This window comes from Hipposideros armiger, unplaced genomic scaffold (genome assembly GCF_001890085.2).
Source record: "Hipposideros armiger isolate ML-2016 unplaced genomic scaffold, ASM189008v1 scaffold_365, whole genome shotgun sequence".
In the NCBI taxonomy this organism is placed as follows: Eukaryota; Metazoa; Chordata; class Mammalia; order Chiroptera; family Hipposideridae; genus Hipposideros; species Hipposideros armiger.
In genome coordinates, this window is record NW_017731715.1 from 799,173 (window position 1) to 825,758 (window position 26,586).

Below are 26,586 nucleotides of genomic sequence, written 5' to 3' on the forward strand. Positions count from 1 at the left end.
TGCTCAGCTCGGGCTGGACTCGAACCACTGTTGCTCAGAGCTCAAACTCTTGAGCGAGCTCTTAACCAACTGAGCCACTCGGCCGGCCCTTGGTAGATTAATTTTACCTGAGGCCTTGCATAGACAAAGCACACGTCTGGAACTTGGCTGCATATGGGTATTACCTAGTGAGCTTTATAAACTCCTCTTGCTTAGATCCCATCTCTAGAGATTAGGTTAGATTAGATTTGATTTCGGGGTGGGCAAGGGGATGGACAGCCTGGGCATTGGGATATTTAAAGCTTCTTAGGTGCTTGTAATGTGCAGCCACTGTTGGAAGGGCACTTGCTGTCCATGTTCAGGATTAAACTGTGGGAGTTGTTGATGTTTGTAGATATACCTGGCCCAGACCCTCCCGCCTTTCTCTCCTACCCGCACCCCCGCCTCATTGTGATCGTATCACTGGACCACTGATGATGCCAAGAGATGAGTAGTAACAAAATATGACTGCAGTTTAGTTTTCCTCTTGAAGCTTAATTTTAAAGATGTTTTAACTGTGATACTACCCTTTAGCCACTAGAGACCAATCCTACATGATATGTAAGTATATATGATAAACTACCCTTTCTTTTGAATTTTTATGCATTTGTTTTGTTTCTCTAACAATTACATTTTATATTTTATTAAATGTATTTTAAAAGAGTTGTGGAAGGGGATTAGTTTTCTATATTTAAATTAGGGATCTTGAGGAAAAAATTTGCCAGGGACACCACCTTCTGTTCTTTGTCACTAGCAATGTCGCCAATGGGTACCTTGGTGCCCCTGCTTCTCTGGTGTGCCCGAGGCCTTGCCAGCCTCCTGAGGGTGGTTGGAAACGCAGCTATGGGCTGGACGTGGAAGGTACACAGGGCAGACACACACACATGCTGTGCAGTGTGCTCATTCAGCCAGCATTTTGAGGCGTCCATTCCTAGGCCCCAGCATATGTAACAGATAGACTTTAATAGGTGCTTCTTTTTTTGACTTTTACTAGTATTGTCATGATATATGAAATTTGTCATGCTGTTTAGTTTACTTTTCTTTTCCTGGCTGTTGGAAACTTAAAACAAGATGTCTTAAACCTGCCTTGGCAGTATTCTTTAAAAACATGTTAATGTCTATGAACCCCCATTTGCAGTTCCATATCAACCTACTTAAATAACTCAGGTGGAGCATGGAAGTCGCGTTGTTAGATTTTTTTTTGCTGTTGTTTACACAAGACCTTGGCGTGCAGTAGGAGGTGGTATTCATTTTGATGAGGAATAATTACAATAATGCTATTGAGACAAATGTCTCAAATTAACTTTATGGAACACAGCCTAATTAACTTTTAGTCTTAATGGGATGTTAGCAGTAGTAAGGCTGATCGCGGTTTCCTTTAAGCAAGTATCAATTATGCTGAATTGAGTCGGCCATAAACCACTCACAGCAGCTTCGAGGCCTTCAGCAAGATACGGAGAAGCCGGAGTCCAGGATTAGATAACTCAGGAATTACTGACCAGGCTTGCAGCTTCAGCTTGTAGGGCATTCACTTTAATTTGACTCCATTCTCTAATGGTAAATGGACTCATCCCAGTGTCCTGCCTGGGATGATTTTGACTTTGTAGCCCAAATGTAAGTGTTAAACTTTTACAAGATTAAAATGGTTATCGCACATAATTATCTCAAGTAGGTCCTTGGTTTTGTGTCCCACTCCAGGCTCAGATTTAAAGGAATTGATGGATGTATCATGATGGACTTTATATGCATGCCAGTGAAATGCCAGTTTTAATGTCTCCCATCGGGTCACTCCCCTCCCCCTACCATCCCCTTGGAAATTTTTCATCTGCTTTCTTTGAACTGTCTTCTGGCTGCAGGGAATTTCTTAAAGATATAAGTGACCTTAATCTTCAGTGTTGCAGACTTTTGCTTTGTCAGGTGTTGCTTGTCTTTCTGCTGTAGGGCAGGGCTCAGAAACACAGGCACCGGCTCCCTGGCTAGTGTCAAGGTCATGAAAGCAGACACAGCTGCTCGAGGTGCAAAAGAACTGCGACTGTGCCTGCAGCTACCTGTCACCTATTGAAGAAGAACAGCAGCCATTTGGACGGCTGAGAAATGCCTGTGGTTTCAGGGAACCGGAACAGTATGTAGAGACAACAGTGCTTGATCCCACTGACAGTTCTTGGAAGTAGTTCAGATTGGTTCCAGCCAACGGAAGCCTCACACTCTTGTGTGTCACCTCTGCTTCTATATGTACATGTGTTCGTGATTGGTGGGCAGTGCCATTCTCTGCAAGGTCAGGGTTCTTGTCTTCATTTAGAAAGTGTTTCACACTGTCTAAGCAAGTATGAGTTTGTCGTAAGCCACCACGTGGCTGTGGGGACGTCACGTGTGTACGTGTTCACCTGTGTACGACCTGGACAAGCTGCTCACCCACTGAGGTGGTGCTGGTATTGGGCATCACTTGAACGCTGAGCTGGTATGTTGTTTTCTGTACTTTGGTTATAAAACGTATCAAGTGGTGAGTCAATTAAATATCCTTTGAGCGAAACTTGCCTTGTTTCTGCTTGGCATCTGAATGGTAGTGTTGAAGCAGGTAGCAGGGAACACATCCTCCGCCTCCTTCCCAGAGTCTTCTTCCTGTTGGTAGGGAAGGATTTCAGAGGTAACAGCCCTCTTACCCCATCGTTACTACCTTTGCGTTTATTGCTGCTATTTTTTATGCCCAGTTTCTGTCATCTCTACTTCACTGCATGAGCGATGCTGTGTATTGTGAATGTGAATACAGTTTCATATGTGGGTATGTGTGTGTGTGTTTTTAAATATTCTGTAAACTTGTCCACATGCCTCTACTCTCAGCTCCTGGAGCAGAGCTCTGATATTATGGTGGCCAGTTGAGTAATGCACTTTAACATACTGACAACGGTATATTTAAAAAGAATTTGGAGGCATATTCCTACTTTACACCTGCTGAAACTCCTGTTCATGAATGGTATTAACATAAAACTGTCTGCCATGTTTGGAGCTATTTCTTCTGTTGTGATCATTACTTGCATGGAGCAAACCACCCAGTTCAGCAAATGTTTGCTGAGGATGCAGGAGTTGTTGTGAGGCCTCAAGCAGAGGGCTGAGAGGTGCAGAGATGACAGCTTTTGAGATACTTATATGGTAGAAGTCTAGGGGCTGCTCCTGTGTTGACCCACCTGACAGCTCAAAAGAAGCAACCACGAGCAGGTATAAAATGTACACCCTTCGAGGTTGTTCTTTTGTAGCATAAACCTTTGTGGTAGGTATAAACTCAAAACCAACCTTCAAAGTACAGTTAGAGCTGCCATCCAAAGTACAAACTTAAAGGGCCAGAGACCAGAATCAGCTCATCGAGTTAACTGCCCCATTTTACAAATGAGGAAATTGAGGCCTTTCACTTCAGAAGCTCTTTGTGGTATCTCGTTTGTGATTTTTTTTTTATTTGTGTTTCCCTAATGACTAATAATCAAGCATATTTCATGTGCTTATGTTATGTCTTCTTTGGAGACATGTCTATTTGGATCCGTTGCCCATTTTTTTATCTGGTGGACATTGTAGGTAACTGTGAGCATAGAGTGAAAGGTCTCTTAAATATTTCTGCCAAATGACCCTGTAGAGTCAGTAGTACTAAGAGTTACTCTCAAAAAAAAAAAAAAGTGGGCCGGCCGAGTGGCGCGATGGTTGAGAACTCGCTTGGGATGCCAGAGGGCCCCGGTTCGGATCCCACATGTGAGGGCCAGTGATACTGCCCTCCACAGCTAAGATGCTGAACAACAGCTCAACCTGGAGCTGGGCTGCCATGAGTCGCCGGTGACGGCGTGGGCTGCAGCCTCTGTGGCAGTGGGTTGCCATGGGCTACCGTGTGTGGCCAGCAGCCAGCGTGAGCGGCCAGCAGCCGCAGTGAGCGGCCGTCCAGAGGCCGGCGACTGATCTGCCTCGCCAGAGAAGAGCGCAATGATGGTGCCAACTTGGGCCAGTGAAGCAACGTCCTCCACAACTAGATTGAAGAACAAAACGACAGCAACTTGTCTGTTCCCCGTTCCCCAATTCCCCAGCGCTGTTCCAACCCCCAATTTCCCCATTAAAATTCTTTTAAAAAAAAAAAAAAAAAAAAAGTAATAGCAACAATCTTTATAATTGACAAAGTGTTTTTAAATATTCTATTTCTGATAATAGCATTGCTCAGTACCCTGAGAGGTAATTATCATTATCCCCTATGATACGCAAAAGAATAAACAGACTCTAGAGTAAAATTTGCATTTACAGGTAATTTTCTGGGGAAAATGGTCATGGCTTTCATTAGGTTCCCAAAGGAGTACCCCAAAAGAGTACAAAGAAATCGCTCTAGAGCTTAGCTTCTTCCAGAAGATGACACACGTGTGAAGAATTCAAAAATATGATTCTGTTTCCACTGTAAACCCCTGTCTCCAGGGCAAAGGCTATGAATGGCCACTTTCTGTTGTGGAAGGGGTGTGCTTCTGAATGGAGGTGCAGAGCCATGCACTGCTGGACATTTAGCATTCCTGACCCCTACCCATTCATTGCCAGATATGATAATAAAAAAGCTCTCAGTAGAGGTGTGTATTACTGCTGTTTCCATTTACTTTTTGATAATGTTTTATTATCATAGGTATATATTTCACACATAATTATTACAATTTAAAAATAGTCTACACATATCAATTTCTAGTAGCTCCAATCTCCGGATAGAAAAGTCTAGGATTGCTACCATATGCAATATACTTGTTAACCAGAAAACTATTGCTGTTAACTACCTCTCATAGAGCATTTTCCAGCTGAGAAAGTGCTTTGATTTATATTCATCCTTATAATCGCCTTAGGTGTTAAGCAGTTACTCTTGTTTCTGTATGGAAGATGAGCACACAGAAGCTTGGAGATGTTTTCTGGATTTGTCCAAGACGAGGCAGGTAGAACCGAAGTTGATTTTCATTTTCCAAAATCTCTAGCAGTGTTTTTCAAACGTTGTGTAAAACTTTTTCTGAAGCAACCTGCAAGGATCTGATTTAGTAGGTCTGTGTAGAGTCTAAGAAGCTGCCTTTCAAACAAGCATCTTGAAATGCAGGGTTCTGGGTGGGCCAAGGGCCACACATTGTAAAACACCGGTCTAGACTACAAAACCCTGAATGTTCAAAAGCACAGATGCTGGTCTTCAGGCCTTCATCTCAGGGTTGATGGGGGAGCTCAGAGAGACACATGTGATCAGATCTGTGTTTCAGAAGGATTTCTCTGGCTATCGTATGGAAAATCAAATGGAAAGGGGCCTGACCGAGGATGGGGCACCAGTTGGTTACTGTCTAATCCAAGACAGAAACAATGGTGGCCTAGGTTAGATGGTAACTGTGATGAGCCAAAGTAAATGGGTTCAGGAGAAGCTAACGGGATAGGCCTGACCAGACTTGGTGATTTAATAGGATGAGGACAGATAAGGATATGCGGTACTCGTGGTTGGCTCCTAGATTTTAGGCTTGGGCAAGTGGGAGGATGGAGGTTTACTAAGATGGGGGTGGAGCATAGGAGGGAGGTTTAATGAGGGGCTGCAGAGCGGTGCTTAGCTTGCAGTTGCCTTTCACTTGTGTGTTACTGAATTGTTTCCACCACCTCTCCTCAGTTTCTTGGAGTTAGGATGATACTATAGGAATCCTACCTATGCACAGACTTGGCCATTTCCAAGGAATTGTGTTCCCCGTTTTATAGAACCAGGACACTTTTTTTTGTTTTCAGAAGCCGTCATCCTCTTGCCCCAAGAAGAGGCATCATCAAGGAATCAGCTTTAAATTGGTGGAGAGGTCCTATTTTGAAGTTGGGGTTCCATTAGTTAGCCAAGAAATAGAATAGCTGACTTGGGAGGGAATGGAGCTAAAAATTCTTTGTAATACCTTCTCATCAAATAGCATTTAAGAATGAAGTTACCTGATCCAATGGAAGCCCGAATCCTAAAGGTCTGAGTGTTTTACCATAACTTTATTCAGATGTCCCTTTTGTCAGAAGAGGGTGATGAAACCCATAGAGATGAATCATCGTGGATAGAGCTGGGGATAGAACCTGGGAATCAGAGCTGTATATGAGGTCCCAGACTGGCCATTCATATTGGTAAGGACCCTGTCGTTAGATCACATGCATCCCATGACAAACCTGTTGGATGCCAAAGCATATTTATGTTAATAGTGCAACTGAACAATTTTGGGTTTTTTTTTAAGTCAAATTGACCATCATTTTGGCTTATGAGTCAGCATGGCGTACAAATCAGCCCAAGTCTTTTCTGTGTAAATTGAACACTTTGGTTGTTCAAGTTCTGAGCCCTACAGAGTAGAGCCTTGGACTTCTGCTGCCCCCAGGTGCTGCCACACATCCCTCCAGAGAGCCACTGCTCCCTGTCAGCTGTGGTCTGGGCTTTACAGTCACCATCACTTATGGTTTGCTACTATATTTGTCATGGCATCCTGGTATAAGGCAAAACTTTCAACACAGAAGGCCATATGTGCTAAAAAAGAAGTTGTTCCCCACCACCACCAAACAAAGAAAACATAACCCTCAACCATGGCAACATCAAATTCTCAAACTTTGGAAGTGATAGAGTATTTTGGGCATTAACAAAAAAAAACAAGAAAAAAACCAATCAGTTGTAGTAGAACTTGCTGAAGCCACAATTGTTTAGACAGGTTAGTGGACAACTAACAACGTCCTTGCTTCGGATTGAGCAATCTGAGCCTTTTGTGCCTCCCCATTGTCCCCCAATTTGCTAATCTGTATTAATTAAAATATCTAGATCATGGGTCTTTAGTAGCCAGAGGCCTTAATTATATTTGCATTTTTAACGTGAACGCTTTTTATGTTGCTTTTAAGTCAGACCAGATGGAGTCTGCAATATAGCTTTGGTATTCTTTCATCGATACAGCAACATTTGATGTCCCAGGATGAACTACTGAGTAAAAGTAGCTAACATTTGCCCTCACCTCTTCCAAGAGATTAATGTTTTGTGTCCAAATGGGAGTCATTGCCAGCTTGGTGGTGGGTGACCAGAGACATGGTGCTATCCTGGTCACTTGGAGAATTAGAGGCAGGCCATACCATTCGCATTGCATTTTCTACTCTCTGGGCAAGGGAAAGCAGCATTCATTGTGCTGTTGTGTCCACGGCGTCCGTCAGCTTGCTGTTTTGTTGAGCAGCCTGTCGTGCAGGCTTTTACAGTAGTGTCCTATAAAAATGAACACTCCATATGGCATCTCCCCAGCTGTTTCCCACTGTGACGTTGAACGTTAAATCAGAAGAGCCAGGAAATTGAGATGGAAAAGCTGTGTACTTGGTTTCTGCTGAGGTGTTGCTGTGCCTGGAATGCCACATGCGACTCAGCTCCTAAAGACCCTTTTAATTAAAGGCACCACCCAGTGAATTGGGGGTGAAATTTCACCCTGAACTCTGAAAGTCTGACTGCCTGGCCTGAATGTGCGGCGCGCAGAAAAATACCAAGAATGGGAGCTACTTATTCCTCTACCAACTCTATTACTAGCTCTGTTTTTACTCTGTTTAAAAATATGTGGGTCTTTATTTTAACTAGAATTTTTTTTCTTCAGATTAGCATAGGATTATGAAAATGAAGTGGGTACTTATGTAGCAAATAGTGTGCAAGTTCTGATACTTGATGTAATGCAGACTTTGTTTGAAATAGGGCTAAAGGCGATACCATATTTTTAAGCATACCATCTTTATACTTTTTTTGTTCCCTGTTTTTATCATTAATTACCTATATTTTCTCTAGAATTCTTCTACCACCACCCCTAAAAAGTAATTCTTTTGAATCACATTCTTATTGAGAACTCCCTTCTTTTATTAAAGTTTTAGATTTTCTTTTAAATTTCAAAACTATACAAAACACAAAAATGCAAACTAGCCAGGGGTCCTTTTTGGTTTTCTCGGCTTTATAATAGAAATCGTGTGGATCTGCTGCTTGTTTTGAGGGTCTGTTGGTCTATTTTTTATGTTCCTGATAAATTGTTCTCAGGCAGAAACATAAACTTGCATGTGTGAATAGAGGTGGAGAAGAGAATTTTTGTATTCAAAATATACCCACTTGAAAATTGAAGATATTAAGGAAATTACAGGCCTGGGACTATTAGAAGCGTGGATGTTAGACCTAAAGTGGTGTAACCCCTATATATGTTTATTTCTATACAGCTAGCAATTTTGAAGAGTTTGATTTTTCTTTCCCCTACAGCAATCTGAATGGATGTGTTGAAGTAGCTGGAAACTGGCAATAAAAACCTATTCCGTTAATCACCACGCACCAGAATAGAGGGAACAGAAACAGTTCACAGGCAAATATTCAAGAGAAACTGGACCTCCTTTCATGTGTGCTTGAGCAGAACGGCCTTAGGGATAGGTGTACCCATCCTTGCTGAGGCCTTCTGGCCTCAGGTGATGGAGAGCCGTTTCTCTTTGGTCCTCCCTGTCTCCATCAGCAGCAATGAGCAAGCACTTCCTTGCCTGGCACTGATAAGAAAGAGCCTTCTTTGCAGAGCTATGACATCTTCCCAGCTCTCTGGGTTTCCCACAAGATCTCAGGCCCTCGGTTTTATTGTCTGTACTCACTTATTTCAGGGTCAGTTCCATTTTGTCGTCTGCCTGCTCTTTCTACGTGCTGTGGGATGATCTCATCTATTTCTTAACTATTGCTTTTTTTCTTCTGGTTTTTGGTAGGCCTCCCCCTGAAAGGAACAGGCAGTCTGTTTAGATTAAGGCTGTGGCTCTGGAGCCAGAGAGCCAGACCCCCCTGCTCCCTGCTGGGTGCATATCCAGTTTCATTCGTAGCATCACAGGACCCTCAGCTGCTCTTTACCTCATTTTTCCATCTGCAAAATGGAGGTGATAGTAGGGCCACCTTAGAAGGTTGTCGGGAGGATTCAAAGAGATGAAGTAAGAAAACACAACAGTCCCTGTAACATAGCATGCAATTACAGTACGTGTTAGTTTTTCGTTTTTTCCCTAAAATCCTGTTATCTATTGTACATCTCCCAGATTGATATTGCTCTCTATATTGCTAGCTTTCAAATTCATCTCACTCCAAGTTTCTCATCGGGTCAGACACCTCATCTCTTTGCCCTCGAGTGTTTTCCTTTGTGGTAGATTCTTCTATCTCCCCCATCATCCATGGCGAGACTTCTTTGAGATGTATCTTGCTCCATTTTTACATACAAGTCATAACCAAAACTTTTCTTAAAATCTCGTTTCCAGTTACCTGTCCAAATCTACTTATGATCCTATTACGATTTTACTCAAGGCAGGATAAGTCAGTGGTTAAAAAAAAAAAATCTCAGTTTGGAATCAGACAATACCTTGGTATAGATCTCAGCTCTGCCACTTCCTAGCTGTGTGGTTTTGGACTAGTTACTTAACCTCCGTGAGCGTCAGGTGCCTCTCTGTAAGATGAAGATACTATTATTACTCCACAGAATTATTATGAGGCTTAAATGAAATACTGTCTTTGAATCTCTTGGCATAGCCCTGGCCTGGAGTAAGTGTTTAAACATTTAGTGGTTACTGGTCTACCCCACCTCTCTGGTCTTCGTCGCTCTATTCCTATGGCTAGTTCAAAATGACTCTGTAGAACTACCATTCCTACTAGGTGATTTTTTTGAAAGACTCAAAGAACTTATATTGGAAAGGGCTTGAGAGGTTTTTAAATCATTCTCCTTGACACAAATCAAAGCTACCATTTATTAAGTGCCTGTTGGGCATGACATCTAGTTTTCACAACCGTGTATAGTAGGTGTTACTGGGACTCTTAGGTGCAAACACACTCCCCTAAGCCCTCCCAGGTAGGGGTGTCATGACTGATATTTGAGCTCTGCTCATTCCTGTTCCAAACTTCAGAGTTTTGTCATCATAATATATTGTGTCCATAACCCCCCTCTATTAAAATAAATAAAATAAAGTAAATTTCTTGACATTTGCTCCTTAGCCTGTAGTTGAACAGATACCGTATTTTGCTGTGTATAATGCGCACTTTTTTGGCTCAAATTTGTAAGGGAAAAATAAGGAAGTGCATTATACATGGGTAGTACTAATTCCGTATCTATATAAATGTTTTTAATTATTTTATTTATGCTTATGAGTTAAAAGTATAACTCTAGAAATCAATGATGATATCTATATGCAAAATAATACCCTGGAATACGATAATCGGTTTTGTTTAATTTACGACAAACGTGCAGTGACGAAGAGTTCCTGGCCTTCTATGATGCGTAAATATCATAAATTTGTTATTGGTACGTAAAAGTTCTTGTACCTTGAATTGGTCCTTGTACCTTGTATTGGTCCTTGTGTTTTGTCATTATTATGTAAAATTTCTTCTACCATAATATATTAAAAATAATTGCTAAAATTCCTTTATAATACAAAGAATAAATACCTAAATGTAAATAAATAATAATTTGAATTAAAAAATTAAAACAAAAGGTTTGTTCCCTGAAAGTTTGGGCCAAAAATGCGGGTGCACATTATGCGCGGCAGAGCATTCTACACGGCAAAATACGGTACTTCTAGTGACTGGGGACTTGCTACTTCACAAGGTAGCCCATTTCATTGCGAGTAGTTGTACAGGTTAGATACTTCTGTGTTTTGTGCTAAAACCTGGTGCCTCTATTTTCTCTCCATTGATTTTTTTTTTATTTTTTAAGAAATAAAGAGCCATTCTAACTTCTCTTTTTTTACCTGATAGCCCTTTAACCTTTAAATATTTGAATGTAACTATTGCTTCTTCTGCTGTTCTCCCTTCCCCTGCATGGATGATGACTTTATCCATTCTGGTCTCTTTCATTTTGGAAATGAGCATTATCTTACATATTCTTTATTGAGTGCATATCTAATGTTCTCTGTTCCAGTTTTATGCCTCTAGGTTCAGATCTAAGAATTATCAGGGTCTTGGTACCTGTTATGTTTTCCTTAAATAGCTTTAGAGGTACCAACAGAGAGCTTTGGTTTTAAGTCTGCCATGAGTATTGAGCCTGGATTTTTATTTCAAAGATCATTCATTCTCGAATTGAGTATTTATAGAGTACACAGAGGCTCCTTATTTGTCTTTCTCCTCCTCGGACTCTTGGGGTGTGAGAAGCAAGCAGTAAGCAAGGAAAGGAGAAAGCCTTTTAGATTTGGTTTCTCTCCTCCATCATCTCTGCTGTTGTTGGAGAATAATCCAGATACTGAGCACATAGACTTTTGCCTTAACTATATGTTTCAGGAGTTTTATTGTTTTCTCATGAAAACAGGCAACAGAGAAATCTAGAGCATGGAGAATAATTTAAAAGCAAATCTTTTTTCATAGCTGTTAAGACTCCTAAATGTCAAATATATTTTGTAATCAAATTCCTGCCAGCGCATTATCGGGGCTCCCTGTGCAGTGAAGAATTAGGAGCACTGTGAGAGGGATGGAGCTGCCTAGGTTTGGATTCCAGCTTTACTGCTTCCCATGGGTGAGACCTTAGTTTCCTCAGCTACTACAGTGAGGTTAATAATAGTACAGTTGTCCCCCGGTATCCGCGGTTTCACCCTCTGTGGTTTCAGTTACCCACGACCAACCACAGTCTGAAAATATTAAATGGGAAATTCCAAAAAGAAGCAATTTGTAAGTTTTAAATTGAGCGCTGTTCTGAGTAGCGTGATGAAATCTCATGCTGTCCCGCTTGTCCGTTCCATGTGGGACCTGAATCATTCCTTTGTCCAGTATATCCATGCTGTATTCCTGCCCACTAGTCACTTAGTAGCTGTCTGGGTTATCAGACAGACTGTTCACAGTACCACAGTGCTTGTGTTCAGGTAACCTTTATTTTCCTAATAATGGCCCCAAAGTACAAGAGTAGAGATGCTGGCTGTTTGGATGTACAAAAGAGAAGCCATAAAGCGCTTCCTTTAAATGAAAATATGAAAGTTCTCTACTTAATAAGGCATTTTATTATCACACATGATCATACAATGGATGAGCACAGTACAATAAGATATTTTGAGACACGCACATACCCCACATCCACATAACTTTTATTATAGTATATTGTGATAATTGTTCTATTTTCTTAGTTATTTTTGTTAATCTCTTACTGTGCCTAATTTATCAATTAAAATTTATCCTACGTATGTATTGGGGAAAAAAACACAGTATGTGTAGGGTTCAGTACTAGCCATGGTTTCAGGCATCTGCTGGTGGTCTTGAGACGTATGCCCTGTGGATAGGGGAGAGGGGACCATTGTACCAAACCTGGTAGGGTTGCTGTGAGCGTTAAATGAGTGTATTGCTATAACATGCTTTAGAACAGTGTGCCGCATACTGTATGCTCACTAAATGCTGTTATCATGGTTGTATCGATTGAGGTAAATTTCATTTCTTCACCCAGAACAAGAAACAGTATGGAGATAAATAGATGTTTTCAGAAGGGAGCCTGCATCTTTAGTAAGCTACTTTTAAGTTTGGGGAAACAGTTAATTAAATGTTTTCATTCTATCCTATTACTTAGAGAACTGCGTAGGTCTAGCTTTCTTGGTTTTCATGGAATTTATAATGTCTCCAATCTTTAAGAGCTATCGGAAATGTATTCTTAAATTGTTCATCATTAAAGTTAAAAGTGCTTTCTTGTTCCATGATTGAGGGATCCCTGCTGGTAAATATTTACTCGTGGAAGTGTCAGCACAGAAATGCCTGGTGACACCATCTTCATTACAAACATACCCCGTGTCCTGCAGTGTGAACTTCGTTGTCCGTTCCCCTGCCAATCTGGACAACTTGGTCTTAGTATTCTGGCTTCCTGCTTTCTGAGGAGATGGGGTGGCCGGGAAAAGTGATTCCATTTTTAGTATAATGGTTTCAGGATCCCTGAGACTCCAGTTGAGCTATAAACTAGGGGAAATGGTAACTAACTGAACCCACCTTCTACTGTTATTGACAGTAACCTTGGCTTAGGTTAGCTTTAGCGGTGGGTCTGGCAATTCAGAGGAGTGTGTTCATTTACTTTCAGTTAACTGCACATTATGGACATTCTTCACTATAGGGTGTTTAACAGTTCTTCCTCTTACATTGGAGGCACTTGTACAGAGAACTAGAATAGCTATGATTGATGATTATGTCTATGGTTTGTTGAGTGCCTACTATATCTAAAGCATTCTGCCTACGCCGTAACTGGGGTGAATAGAGTAGTCTCTTTTTCCTAGCAAGGTAGGGAGAAAGACAGGAATGTAAGATGGAATAAGACAAGTTTTATGACTGAAGTCCAAGCGGGAGGCCAAGTGATCAGTTATTTTCAGTTAGGAGGTCTAATTGTATTTACCTAAGAGGTAGCATTTGAGCTGAGCCTGGAGGAAGTGGTAGGGTTTCAGGAGCTAGAGAAAAAGGCTGCGGTCTTTGCTAGGTGGAGAGAAGAGTGTGGACAGAGGCCTGGATGTGTGGAAGGGCTGGCAGGGCGAGACGTGGTGTGCTAGAGACAAGGCTGAGCGCTCTGTAGGGTCTTGAGCACTCTGCTTTGGAGATGGGTCTTGATGATGAAAGGCTGTTGAAGGTTTCTGCAGAGGCGTTGAAGTCAGATCTGAGATTGTGAAAGGCAGCTGTCGGTGTGTGCAAGATGGTCGACAGAGGTCAGAGAGAAGCGCCAGACTGACAGTTGGGCCTGTGGTGGGGTTTCAGGCATGGTCGGAGGAGGGCTTGAAACAGTGCATCAGGAGTGAAAAGGACAAGATGCATTTCAGTGAACTTTCAAAAGTTCAAGTGACATAATTTGGTAACTGGTTTACTCTGGGAGAAAGGAAGCTTGAAGAATTAAGACTGGCAGATTTCTAGGTTGGGTGACCAGAAAAACAACATGCCAATAATTAAGCTTTGAACATAAGAGAGGGATCAGTTTTGAGGGCTGGGTGGAGGACATATAACAGTGTGTTTGGTGATGTGTAATTTCATGGCTTTTACAGATACCCGCATGGATATATTCTTTAAGCAGTCAGAAATTCTGGTCCAGCAGATAGGAGGGAGAGATTTGGATCTGGGAGTCAAGCCTTCTAAGAAATCTTTGAGGACTTGGGTGGGAGGTCTTGGCCTAGAAGAGCAGAGTGAGAAGACCTGAGGACAGAGGGCTGACAAATGCTTCTCATTTAAGGAGTGAATGGAAGAGGCACTAGAAAGATTAGGGTCCCAGCAGAGAGTTTCTGCAGGGACAGGCTGGATCAAAACTGGGAGATGCTATAACTGAGAAGAAGCTTTCGAATAGGGTAAGAAGTCTAACTCTTACCATTGTATTGTCTTTTTAATTTTTTTATTGTAGACATTTTCAAACTACACAAAAGTAGAGAGAAAAGTATAATGGTCCACCATGTTCCCATTATTGGGATTCAATTATTATAAATATGTTATCAATCATCCTTCATCTCCCCACATTTCTGGGGAAGAAAAGGGAAATAGAGTACTTTAAAGCATTATCAGACTCATGTCATTTCTTCCATAATTTAGGTTGTATTACTTACTTCGTAAGGACAATTAGTTTTTACGCAACTGTAAGTCATTATCTCACCAAGTTAAAAAAGTTAATTCCTCAATATCATCTACTAAAACTTCTTTTCATTTAAATAATTTGAAGTACTTCAGAGCCACAGCAGTGATGCTTTGTAATTCCACAGAGATTACATCTCATTCTCAGTACCCATTTGGGAAATGGTTAGTTTCCTGAAGAAGATGATAAAATGCTCTCTGCAGAAAGGATGCTTCTGCATGGTACACGATGGCTCTTGATGGGAGGCTGTATTTTATTTTGTGTATACACTTATCCATTGGGAATAGGAACAGAAATCTAAGATTGGGCTTCTGGTTTTAAGATCATATGAATGAAAACATATGTCCCATGGTACTGACCCACATACCATCCAGTTCCTAATTCTGGAGCAGTGATCCTCAACTGGGACACATGGCCCTCTCTGGAGATATTTCTGATTGTCATGACTTTGAGGGAAAGGGGAGACTGGCATCTAGTGGGTAGTGAGAAGTTGGGGAATGCATGGGAGAGCCCCCATAACAAGGGCTTAACCTGCCCAAGATACCAATAGTGTCAAGGCTGAGAAACCCAGTATTTGAGGAATAGCATATTCCAGAGGAGAACCGCCCTTTCCAATCTGTTGTTATATTACATGTTTGTATACTATGTTCCCATTAAAAATTTTCCTCTTTTCTTTGGGGAGAGGTAATGTCCCTATAGGTGGCTTTCCTTTGATCATTAGTGTCACCTAAACTGGGTTTGGCCAGATCTTCGAGCCTCCCAAACTTCATTCCAGGTTTTATTTTCTTGGTGTCCTCGGACTCTAGGAACGCATAGACGTGATTCAGTTTCTTCAGGTAGGAGATTTAAGGTGGAATGCGCTTTTCCAAGACATGTTTACTGGTCTGAGCAAAGTTCTCTCTTTGGAAGGAGACACACTAGCTTCAGGGTGCTATTTAACAATAAGCACGCAGGGCTTGTTAAACCAAGATGTAACCTATATGTCTTCACCCTAATTTGAAATTCAGCAGCCATTTGTAGTAATTGAGAAGTAAATTATTTTACCTTGTTTCTTTGTAGGAAATCCAGTTGGAGCATGCAAAGCAAGCCTTTGTGCTAAGGGACAATGCCAGGACCGGAAAAGTCACTGCCATTGACTTCCGGGACATCATGGTCACCATCCGCCCCCACGTCTTGACACCTTTTGTAGAAGAATGTCTAGTAGCTGTAAGTTGTAACTTTTCCTTGAAGTTAGTTTATGCTGAAGTAATTCATTCTACCTGACATGAGCTCAGTAAATCCTTATTGATAAGAACAATTCTTACACATTACGTAGAGTTTTCTTCTGTTTAAAATACGAACATTTTCTTAATGTGATCGCGTATATTACGAAACTTACAGAGTATCTTTGGGCTAGTTTTAGTGGGTAGGTTAATTTGTTATCTGGGCAGTATGGAATACCTTAAAGAAATGTATTAACTGATTTTAAAAAGAAAAACAAATGTATGATTGCATATTAGTTTTGCTTTATATTTTGAGAGACGTGAAATGCTAATCTTTGCTTCTTGTCTGTTCTCCGAGGTGATAAATTAACAAAAAAAAAGTGTGGACAGATATATTTGAGAGGTCAGCAGAACAGAAACTTTAAATCTTCGATTTACATGTTCATTCAATATATGTGATGAGGTGACAGTGGCATAGGGGAGTGGAGGGACTCCCCTGCATCTTGGAGCTTCCATACTAGTGGATGTCCAGCCACTCCTGACCTCCTGGACCCTGAGAATGTCCTGGAACATTCTGTGGTGGTGGTTCCCAAGCCTTGGTCGTGGAGCTTAAGAATCAACAGGGATAATTATGAAAAAATTCAGATTCTAAGGTTCCTTCCAGGCTTACTGATTCACCATCTACAGGTGTTGAGGCCCTGAAATCTTAATTTCTAAAGCTTCCTCGATAATTCCGATGGTCACTCAGATTTGGGAACCCTTATGTTCATTGGTCAGTGTCCTTTTGTTCATCCCGGGGGGAAGACTTTTGAGTGTTTTCAGCATCATCTGGGTTTCCCACAGTGTTTACTTACCATAGGCAGGAGCTTAGGCTAGTTTTTCCTTTGTTCCTCCTTTTCCCCTGGTGCCTGTTTCTGGAAATGTGGCGTTCTGACAAGGCCTTCTCCATTCTGGCACTGTGGCCATCTAGCTCCTGTCCTTGGCCCCCCTTCCCTACTCCATTCTAAACTCTCATGTCAGCTATTCTAAATGATTACTGAGTGAAGATTTATGTGGTTGTTACCTTATAAAGAACTGCTTTCCTAATAAAAATATTTTGCCTTGTTAGGGAAGGATAGAATTTGAAACCCCAAACTGGAGTTCCATTCATAATGGACATGCTGTCTGTTTCCCTTGTCCTCTGTGAAGAAATATGGTTTCTTACAAATTTCTACGATCAGAACCCTGACCAGTCTTAACTCCCATCAAAGCATATGACATCTCATAATTTTACCCTAATATGCTTGTTTGCTAGAAATCCCACCAATGTAAAGTCTGTACTTAAATGATTATTTATTGCTAGTTATAAGTAACATGACAAATCATGATATTAATGTTAGATTGGCCACTTTTCATAGTATGTTTGTGTTGGTATAATACAGTTTTGCATATATAAGCACACGCATGTGTGTAATATAGTTTTGCATGTATAAGCCTTTAAGAATTGCTCATTAGATGAAATAAACAAACTTATAAAACATTTCCAATGGAAATTTGAACTCTGTAAATTACTACTGGTCCTGCTGTTATAACCCTACACATGTATTTATTTAGTTTTCTAGGATTGTATGTGGAGAGTACAAGTTCTGGTCATGATTAGTTGCAGTTACTTCTAAAAATCATTTATAGCTTTTTGTTTTTTTTAATGTGAAAGAAAAATACTTATGGCTATTTCTTCTTAGTCATTCAATCCTGATTACTTCCAAAACTAGCATTTGATATATGTACGTCTGAATCTTCTTCATTATATAAATTCTTTTTTAATTTTCCCCCCTCTCCTATTTTCATCTTATTTGAGGCTGCTGGAGGTACCACATCCCATCAAGTCAGTTTCTCCTATTTTAATGGATTTAATTCTCTCCTTAACAACATGGAACTCATTAGAAAGATCTACAGCACTCTGGCTGGCAACAAGAAAGATGTGGAGGTGACTAAGGGTAAGTGAGAATAAATCTGAATTCTTACCTGCAAGTGTCTTGGTGCATTGTTATTAGAGTGAAGATGGCAACCAAGAGGTTGTACTGTAGATTTTTCTATTCCGTTGACACATATTAACTCCATGGTATGTGTGACTTTTCCATCATTTAATCAGGCAAAAGCAAACAAAACAATCTTCGGCAAGTTTTATTGGGTTGTCAGAAAAGTCATGAAGTATTTTTTCTATGTTTTTCGTTGCAAAAATGCATCATGACTTTTCTGACAACCCGATAAATAAACCAGATAGTCTTTGAGTGAGGGAACCATGTAAAGTTTCTTAGATGTTTTCAAATCTTGCTAGAACCTGAGCTAAATTGGCAGCCTCTCAAGTGGCCTTCAAAAGTGCATAAGGAATTCCATAAATTTATATTGGTAACCATGTAAGGTGATCTATAATCTAGAAACAAAATATTAGCATTTTAATGTTTTGGGTTTTTTGGGGGGTTTTTTTCCCCCTAAAACAGAGAATTCCCTTACCAATTTCACAGCTTCATTAATACAACCTCCTGGGACCTATACTTATGAAGTTTCCGATTGCTTCCTAGTTTCCCCTGACCTGAAACTTGAACAACATCCCATGTCCTTTATTCAAAGGCTTCACATGACATCAAGCTTTTAAAGTCAATGTTCCAGAAACTCATCCGCACACGCTTTCCAAAAGAACTCCAAAAGCTCTTACCCTATTTGGATTGACTTGAATGCGACAACTGATAATAATAAAATTTTGTGATGAACACTCATTCCAGTGACTTGAGTTAATGCTACGTTTAGTGGCTATTCCTTTTTGAATCTTTCCCTTTTTAACTCTTTTTCCATGCAGAGGAGTTTGTTCTGGCAGCTCAGAAATTTGGTCAGGTTACACCCATGGAAGTTGACATCTTGTTTCAGTTAGCAGATTTATATGAGCCACGGGGGTAAGTTGGCCTTTTTCTTTTTTTTTTTTAATTAGCTTAATAAAAGGAGGTTACGAGGTGGGGGTTAGGAGGAGCTCAGCAAAGCTGGAGAAAGAAGGCAAATTAAAGATGACTCTGAAATATGGCAAACAAAAAAGGGAATGTTTTAAAATTCCATAATGTAAATTTTAATACAGTTTTATTTCATTGTTTTTGCTTGGTTTGTTTTGTTTTGTTTTCCTTCCAGACGTATGACCTTAGCAGACATTGAACGAATTGCTCCTCTGGAAGAGGGAACTCTGCCCTTCAAGTTGGCTGAGGCCCAGAGACAGGTGGGCAGAAAAAGCAAACTTGCTTCCTGGTGTTTCTTTAGTAGGGCACCCCCAAGCCCCTTTTCACTTGCAGTTGCCTTTCTGGCACTAGTATCTGACCTACCATGTTTCCATTTTGCACCAAGAATCCAGACAATTTCAAAAGGCTGGGAAGAGAAATTACTTAGAGATGTTCTGATTAACAGAGAGTTGGCATTTTTGCTTGTTTGTTTTTTTTCAAAGATGAGGTGATTTCCTATAGGCACTGAAAGGTTAATTCTCCAAAAATAGGCAGAAGAGTCTTTCTTCTTCCCTAAACCTCGGGTGAGAGATGTGGGGCCGGAGCCCTGTTTGGGTGTCACTGTCCCAGCCAAGCGGCACGTTGCTAAATGAAAGCCGTCTTTGCTTCGCAGAGAGGTACTTCATCAGCGCAGGGCCTAACTGCCTTGCCTTCCGTTTTTCTGAATATCAAAATGAGATAATTTTGTTTAGTCTGGAGTCATAGTTTGAAGGCTTTTAGACCTATTTTCTCTGTGAAAGGATTCGTAAGTTATGTGGAAACAATTTGAGGAATGCTAAATTTTATTTTATGGTTAACAGAAACCAATCTCTTGCAGTTGTGGGAGTCAGAAACTTAAGACACGAGACCTCCTCGTTTAACTCTTGCTCGACTTTCTAGCGATCAGGATTAGAGACTCAAAGCCTTCATAGCATGGGTTGTCCTTACATGATATTTGTAAAATAAATCCACTCACCGACGAGCGTCGTTTCAGAAAAATACCTCCTTTAAGGCAAAGCCATCCCTGAATCCTGTGAGACTTAACAGTTTTTGGCTTGGAGCTCTGGGTCTGTACAGAGACGCCAGTTTGACCACAATGGGTTGATGCGGGCAACATTTTTAGGACTGGCAGGCCTTCAGCCAGGACCCCCTCCTTTCAGCTCCTTCCCACCCGAATGCAGCGGTGAGTTTTGTGTGCAGCGTGTAAGTCAAAGTGGTGGGTGTGTGCTCAGTAAATCCTAAACTAGGCACCTCTGGAAAAGCAGCTGGCCGTTGTTAAAAGAAGCCGGTTTCCCCGAGTGCAGGAGAGAGAACTGTATAATCGCGTGCAGAGGTGGAAGCAACGCTGCTCTCCCTTCCCCTTCATTTTAAAACGCTGCTTACCCGTGTCCCTATGCCACTCGTTGTTGTAGACGTTTTGGGATTAGGAAAAAGCCGAGAAGTTTGGGGTTTTTTTTAGTTCCCTCCTGTCCTCCTTTTGCCAGTAGCATCCCACAGTTTTTTTCTCCAAAGCTTTTGAGAGTTTGTGATGGGGTGGTGCTTTTTGATTACTGGCCATGAAAGGGTTAGAGGAGGTTGATGAGATTTACAGTGGGGAAGGGTGGACTGCTGCTTAGAGGTTTAGAGCAATTCGCAATGGCCTTGCCTGGAATATTCTTTACTCTGTGAACCCCCGCGGGCCAGACAACATTGAAAGACTCACGCGGCAGAGGTCGTCCACCTGGCAGGCCGAGTGCTAACACTGACCCTTGATGGAAGAATGTAGGAACAGGAACCTTTCTTGGCTCGTTTCTGAGGATGCTACATTGCTAGCTTCAGAAAAGTTAAATAAAAGTCTGGGATTTCATGTACAGTATTTCATCTTTTAAATGAAGAATTAGTGATAGTGGTAGGTTCCCTCCATTATTTTCAAACTATTTCCACTCATTTTTATGCTCGGCCCTTTTGAAGTATTGCAATTTTTTTGTCTTTTTTTTTTAAAGTATAGTTGGCATACAATATTATATTAGTTTCAGGTGTACAACACAGTGATTCGATATTTAGATATTGTACAATGTGCTCACCACACTAAGTCCATCTGTTACCGTGTAAAGCCATTACACTGTTATTGACCATATTCCCCTTCACCTTTTCACCCATCCCTCCACCCCACCTGCAACCATCAGATTGTTCTGTGTTTCTATGAGTCTTTTGTTTTGTTTGTTCATTTGTATTGCATATTTATATCCATATACATAAAATAGTGCCTTTCTTAGGGATGTACCTGTCAAAATGAAGTTACTGTTGATGTCCATCTATACAGGGATACACCATACAATTTGCAAAAGAAATGCTTACCATTCTTAAAGATGCATATTTCTGTGTAAAGCTGTTTTAAGCAAAATGACCGAAGGAGATTCTAAGTTACCTCATTGTATTGGAATTGTGTTACATTCTCAACAACTAAAATTCAGTGGGTTGCTGGTGTTGGTAATTATTTTCATTGCTCACCAATTTTAATTATCGTGCTTTTTAAAAAAAAGATTGTACTGAATGTTTTTATTCATTGTACAGGTATTTATTAAGCACTAACTATATGCCACCCTCATTTGACAAATCTGTAGACAGAGAAGTGTAACCACTGAGTGGCCTGAAATATGAATTTAGAAAAGATGACAAAAAAAGAGGAAAAAGTAACAATAATACAACCACCTAGTTGTAGCAACTGTAAACATTTTGAATATCTCTTGGTGGTAGGGAAGCCAAAATGCTAGTATTATTTTTATATGCATATACATACCCACAAGTAATTTTAATAAAAATTAACATATTGCGGTAGTCTTTAACATAGTTTTTTAAAGATTATGAAGTATTTCAAGTATTTAAAGAGGTAAAGAGAATCATATCATGAATACCTGTCTACCCACCATATTCTTTTTAATCTTTTTTCATTTATAATACCTTATGAACATTTTTTAATATCAAATATTCTTTTACTATATCATTTTTATGACATATAATTTTGTTTTAAGGCTATAGCATTATATTTAACTGATCCTCTATCATTGGACATTGAGGTTATTCTCAGTTTTTGCTCTTATAAAACAGTACTGCTTTTTAACGTTCTTATAGCTTGATCCATGTTTACATACACAATTATTTTTTAGGATAACTTTTTCTAAGTAGACCTGCAGGGTCAGAGGTTATGTACATTTTAAGGATTTGGGTGTATATTACCAAGATTCCTTTCAGTTTGTACACCAGTTTTGATTAAACACCAGGTTTGAGAAGCCCTGTTTTTTATCAACTCTTGACAGGCAGGGTATTGCCATTAAAAAACAAACAAAAACAAACCCAAAACCTACCAATTTGATTGATGCAGAATGGTGTCTCATTAATATTTTTAAATTGATATCTCTTTGATCACTAATAATTGAACATTTGAAAATAGGCTCATAACATTGTTTTTGGTACAAAATGGCTTTCATTGTGTTCAAATTTGATTTGAAATATTAATAACAATAACTTTTTATTTAAAAAAACTTACTGAATCTAACCCTACTTTCCTTTTTGGCATTTTAGTTGTATTACGAATTTAGAAACCTGTGGGTAGTTTTTAAAAATAACACATGCTCATTTTTGTACTGTCTTCTTTTTTTATTTCCTACCTTTTCATTCTCCAATTCCTGTGCGTGCAAAGAAGAAGGCCTCCATGGATTCATCTCGCCCAGTTCTCTTACAAGTCGCAGAGTCAGCCTACAGATTTGGGCTGGGTTCTATTGCTGGAGGTACGTCATGGATGAGTGCAAATTTTTCATTTTTATTATCCTCTTATTTTTTCTCTGATGTTCCACCTTGAAATACTGAAGGACAGAGCCTTCTCTAGTCTTTCCCTAAGCCAGTCACCTGTCTCTGCCTGAGATGGGACAACAACAAAGGGACCTTCTTTTCCGTACCTGCACATGATCACGGTCTTAGGAGTGGCTTTTTTCTCTTATCTGTAGATAAGCTTTCTAAAGACAGGTTAACAGTGAGGTTAGGTTATAGTAATGTGCTTTTTTTAAACTGTCTATATGACGTCTTTTTATCAGGAAGCTAATGAAATTCCACAGTTGTTTATTAAGAGTACAGAAAGTTAATACCGTTTTAAAATCTATCTGCAAAATTTGTTTTTTACTTTTATCAGCCTTCCCTTTGACTTTAACCAACTCCCCCCTTCCGCTGACAGACCTTCATTCCTGCTGAAATGTTGGTATTCTTTCATTGTAGCTGTGGGAGCCACTGCTGTGTACCCGATCGATCTTGTAAAAACTCGAATGCAGAACCAACGATCAACTGGCTCTTTTGTGGGAGAACTTATGTATAAAAACAGCTTTGACTGCTTTAAGAAAGTGCTACGCTATGAAGGCTTCTTTGGACTGTATAGAGGTTAGTGCCATGTGCTAAATTCCTGTAAGGTGAAATAATGGATTAGAGACACACCGCGTTAAAACGGAAATACAGCAGATTCTCAATTATCCATGCTATTGGGAGTAGGCTGGAGGCATCTGGGGCATGGCTAATCAAAACAGCCCATAATCTGAAAGCTATTTATATTGCTCTGTAGTATGTTTTATTTCTTAAAAATACTTGTGAATAAGCATCTTCTGTGAGTTTTCATCACTCATAGAAAGAATCCCACAGACGCTCACTGCTTTCCACTGGCCTTGGCCTAAAGAGACATGACTTTACTTCCCAACCCTTTTGTGTGATCGCCCTCTACAAAGAGAAGAGAAGCAAGCGTATGTACATCAGCTAAAATACAGGATCGCAAGGCAGTTCAAGCTGAGCCCACTCACCATTTGGCAGCTGTAAAGCTGGCGGGGCCTTCCTCCTTTCCCCTACCGGTGCTTGCTCTAGAAGAAAATAGTATTTAGTGCTCGGCAGAGACAGATTTGAACTGCAGCCAGGTAAACCTGTACCTCTAGACCTCTTCTGCCATCTGCTGACTCATCTTCATCTTAAACACCCAAGTTAAAAAAAAAAACCAAAAACCAAACAAACAAAAAAAACCCTTTCTTGAAATCTCTCACCTTAGAAACTAGGAGGTTTCAGACTCCAGAGGAGTTCCATTTTGCAGGTTCTATTGTGTAGCAGATAACCCCATCAAAGGCCTTTTGATCTTTTCCCTGCCCTCCTTCTCTCACTCCTTGCCTCTTCTGACAATTGGGAAGGTCTTTGACCCCAGGTGATTGATGATGACCCTTACTGGGTCACTGCCTTCCATTTGAAATACGTTTACCTCCTGTGACAACCAACCTGGCAAATGAAATGTCTCCCAAGTAGTACAAGGTTAATGTCACAGTTCCTGCTTCTCAGTGGTTCAGGTAAAGGCAACCACCTCACCTGTTCACCTGGGTCGTTTTCTGCAAGGAGGGCTTGCGCTTCAAGTGGGACAGATGTTTGAGCCTTGGTGTTGCTTCACAAACTAAACTACTTTTATGGGCTTTCTTGGGTATTGGATGAAATAGCACTTTGCCTTGAGAATAGTGAGAAATACATTTTGTCCTGCTGAATGTCTTTACTGTGCTTATGTTGACCCAGTTTGTTTTTAATTTTGAGTCCTTTATCTTTCATCTTTGACCACACCTGGCAGGTCTTGCTTGATTCTTGGTTGCATCTGATTTCTTTCCTCAACTTGGCCCTTTGACCCTGTGGACAGAACAGCTTAAAACGTACCTGAGTTCTGAGGGCTGAGCTAATATGGGCCGTCCCACAAACCTCACGCACACGCTGTGCGGGAGTGACTGGTTTTAACCCCTCAGGGAAGGGGGAGTGAGTGGCCCAGTAGATAGAGATGGAGCCTCACTTTGAACACCAGAGAGGCAGCGCCTCACCCTTCCCCTGGCTTAGAAATAGCCATTTATCTTACCTCTTTTGGGTGCCTGAACCTTGAGGGGTTCTCTGTCAGAGCATGATGGTAAGTAGAGAGTGAATAGAAGGTTAGTTCTGGGAGTCACCTATGTTCCTTTCTCCCTGATTTCTTGTCTTTTTTAGCAGGTGATTTTAAAGCAAAAGATTTACTGTAAAATTGTTTAACTCTGTTCTGTCATTTGGATCTTGAGAGCAAAGAGATGATGGGCAGTTCAGGTTTTTAAAAAAATGTGCTGTCTTGCTTCATAAATGACTTATTGCTAGCCTTGATTGGCTGGGGACCAATACCCTTTAGTGCCTCGCACATAACCATGAATTAATAAGTGTATGTAACTACATATTTGTAAATGTTTGTCATTAGGCAAGAGTGAGATCACTTGAAAATGGGAACCATCATTTCTAGCAAAAAATGATAATAAAAACAAAAAGACCTGAAGTATTTCTGAGAATCAGTATTCTAACCTTTGATTATAAAGTCAAGATATAAAACACCCCATGTGTGATCCTTTGACTGTAAATTTCTCATTAAATGTAATTTTTATTGCTTAAAAATTTTATTATTCCCAAGGAAAACTGTTAAATTTAAATTTTGAGAGTTTAGAATTGCTGCTGTGAATGCTTCACCTAGCAATATTTGAGAGGGTGTCAGAGCACATCTCTTAATTTATAAACATGTTTTGAAATATTGAGCATATTTTTTCCTATTCTGGAGTTTTGCTTAATATGTAATTTTCTGCATCAAGACATAGATAATTGCTAATATTTCCTGAAAAGTATAATTTGGGAATGTTACACAAGTAAAGTCTCTTCCCTATTTTAAAATTATATGTATGTATATTTTGGGGGGGAAAAACGTGGCAATTGGTCTTGAAAGAAGGTGATTGCACTATGTATCCTTATTATAAAGTTAATAAGCATCTCTCTCCCTCTCATTTTTCTTCTTCTAAAAAGAGTACAGATCTCTAAAGGGAAGCTGTTTTTGTATTTAGAAGTAAGTTCTCATGGAACTACTAGAATGATGGTTCTTTTTAAAGAACTCTTTCAGTACAAGTTGTTTTTCTGCTTCCGTTCTCTGGCAGCGGCCAGCATCTGTACACAGTCCTGGAAGTTATCCAGTCGTAACCCGGGAGCATGTTAGAACCACTGCCGCCTAGTCCAAAGGAGACGGCTAACCCAGTTGTCTTCAGTAGACATGGAGTCCTGTGCTTCAGGGTGCCACATGTAATTTTACTATTGTGGTTGGTTAGGTCTTATTCTTCATATTTCTGTGTTTCTTGGTCTCTGGGAGTCTCTTATTTAGGGAGAAGGTAAGTTTTGGTTGTTAGAAAAGATCCTCTTAGAAATCCTATGAGACTGACTCTGTGAACCTTCTCTATAATACAGACTACTTTCTTTACAAGATCGATTTTCCTAGGTTTTTGTATAATTTTTGAAAATCTGGCCTCCAGGCTAAATCTATCTATATTAAAGGAAATAGCACCTTAGATAATGCAGATCTCTCTGAAGTCACTTGTGAAAGCCTTCCTCTGTTTCTTCCCCAGTCTTCATATTGATTTAATGCATTCAAGTGTTTAAAATCCTTAATGAATTACCTGACAGCTCATTTGGTTTGAATGAACCGCATGACCAAATGAGTCAGTTATTGGCCTGCTCTAGACTTGGCATATTAACGAGAAACAATTGATTGAGTAATCATCCATAATTAAATGCTCTTAATGTTCCAGGAATAACCAATTTCTGCCTTTAAGCTTTGCTGTGCTCTCCTTCCTTAGATGCTACAGGTAATGAGATGAGTAGCTTTAGAAACTAGAAAAATGTTTTTGGGAGGCCCTTGGGGAGAAAGAGGGATTCAAAAAAAATCAGAATCCATGAGAAATACTTCTTATACTTCTTAAAGGAAGCTTTTGGTTTTTATTTCTATTGGAAGGCTAA

At 40.2% G+C, this 26,586-nt stretch overlaps 1 protein-coding gene across 1 annotated transcript in view; it reads left to right on the forward strand.

Moving 5' to 3' along the window:
• The window catches only part of SLC25A13 (solute carrier family 25 member 13), a 177,478-nt gene that overhangs the window by 91,458 nt on the left and 59,434 nt on the right, over window positions 1-26,586 (forward strand). The window contains exons 5-11 of the mRNA XM_019662069.1: window positions 75-157; window positions 15,621-15,767; window positions 17,601-17,739; window positions 18,600-18,693; window positions 18,920-19,004; window positions 22,442-22,529; window positions 23,011-23,169. Coding sequence (XP_019517614.1) covers window positions 75-157; window positions 15,621-15,767; window positions 17,601-17,739; window positions 18,600-18,693; window positions 18,920-19,004; window positions 22,442-22,529; window positions 23,011-23,169 — 795 coding nt within the window. The remainder of the gene's footprint in view (window positions 1-74; window positions 158-15,620; window positions 15,768-17,600; window positions 17,740-18,599; window positions 18,694-18,919; window positions 19,005-22,441; window positions 22,530-23,010; window positions 23,170-26,586) is intronic.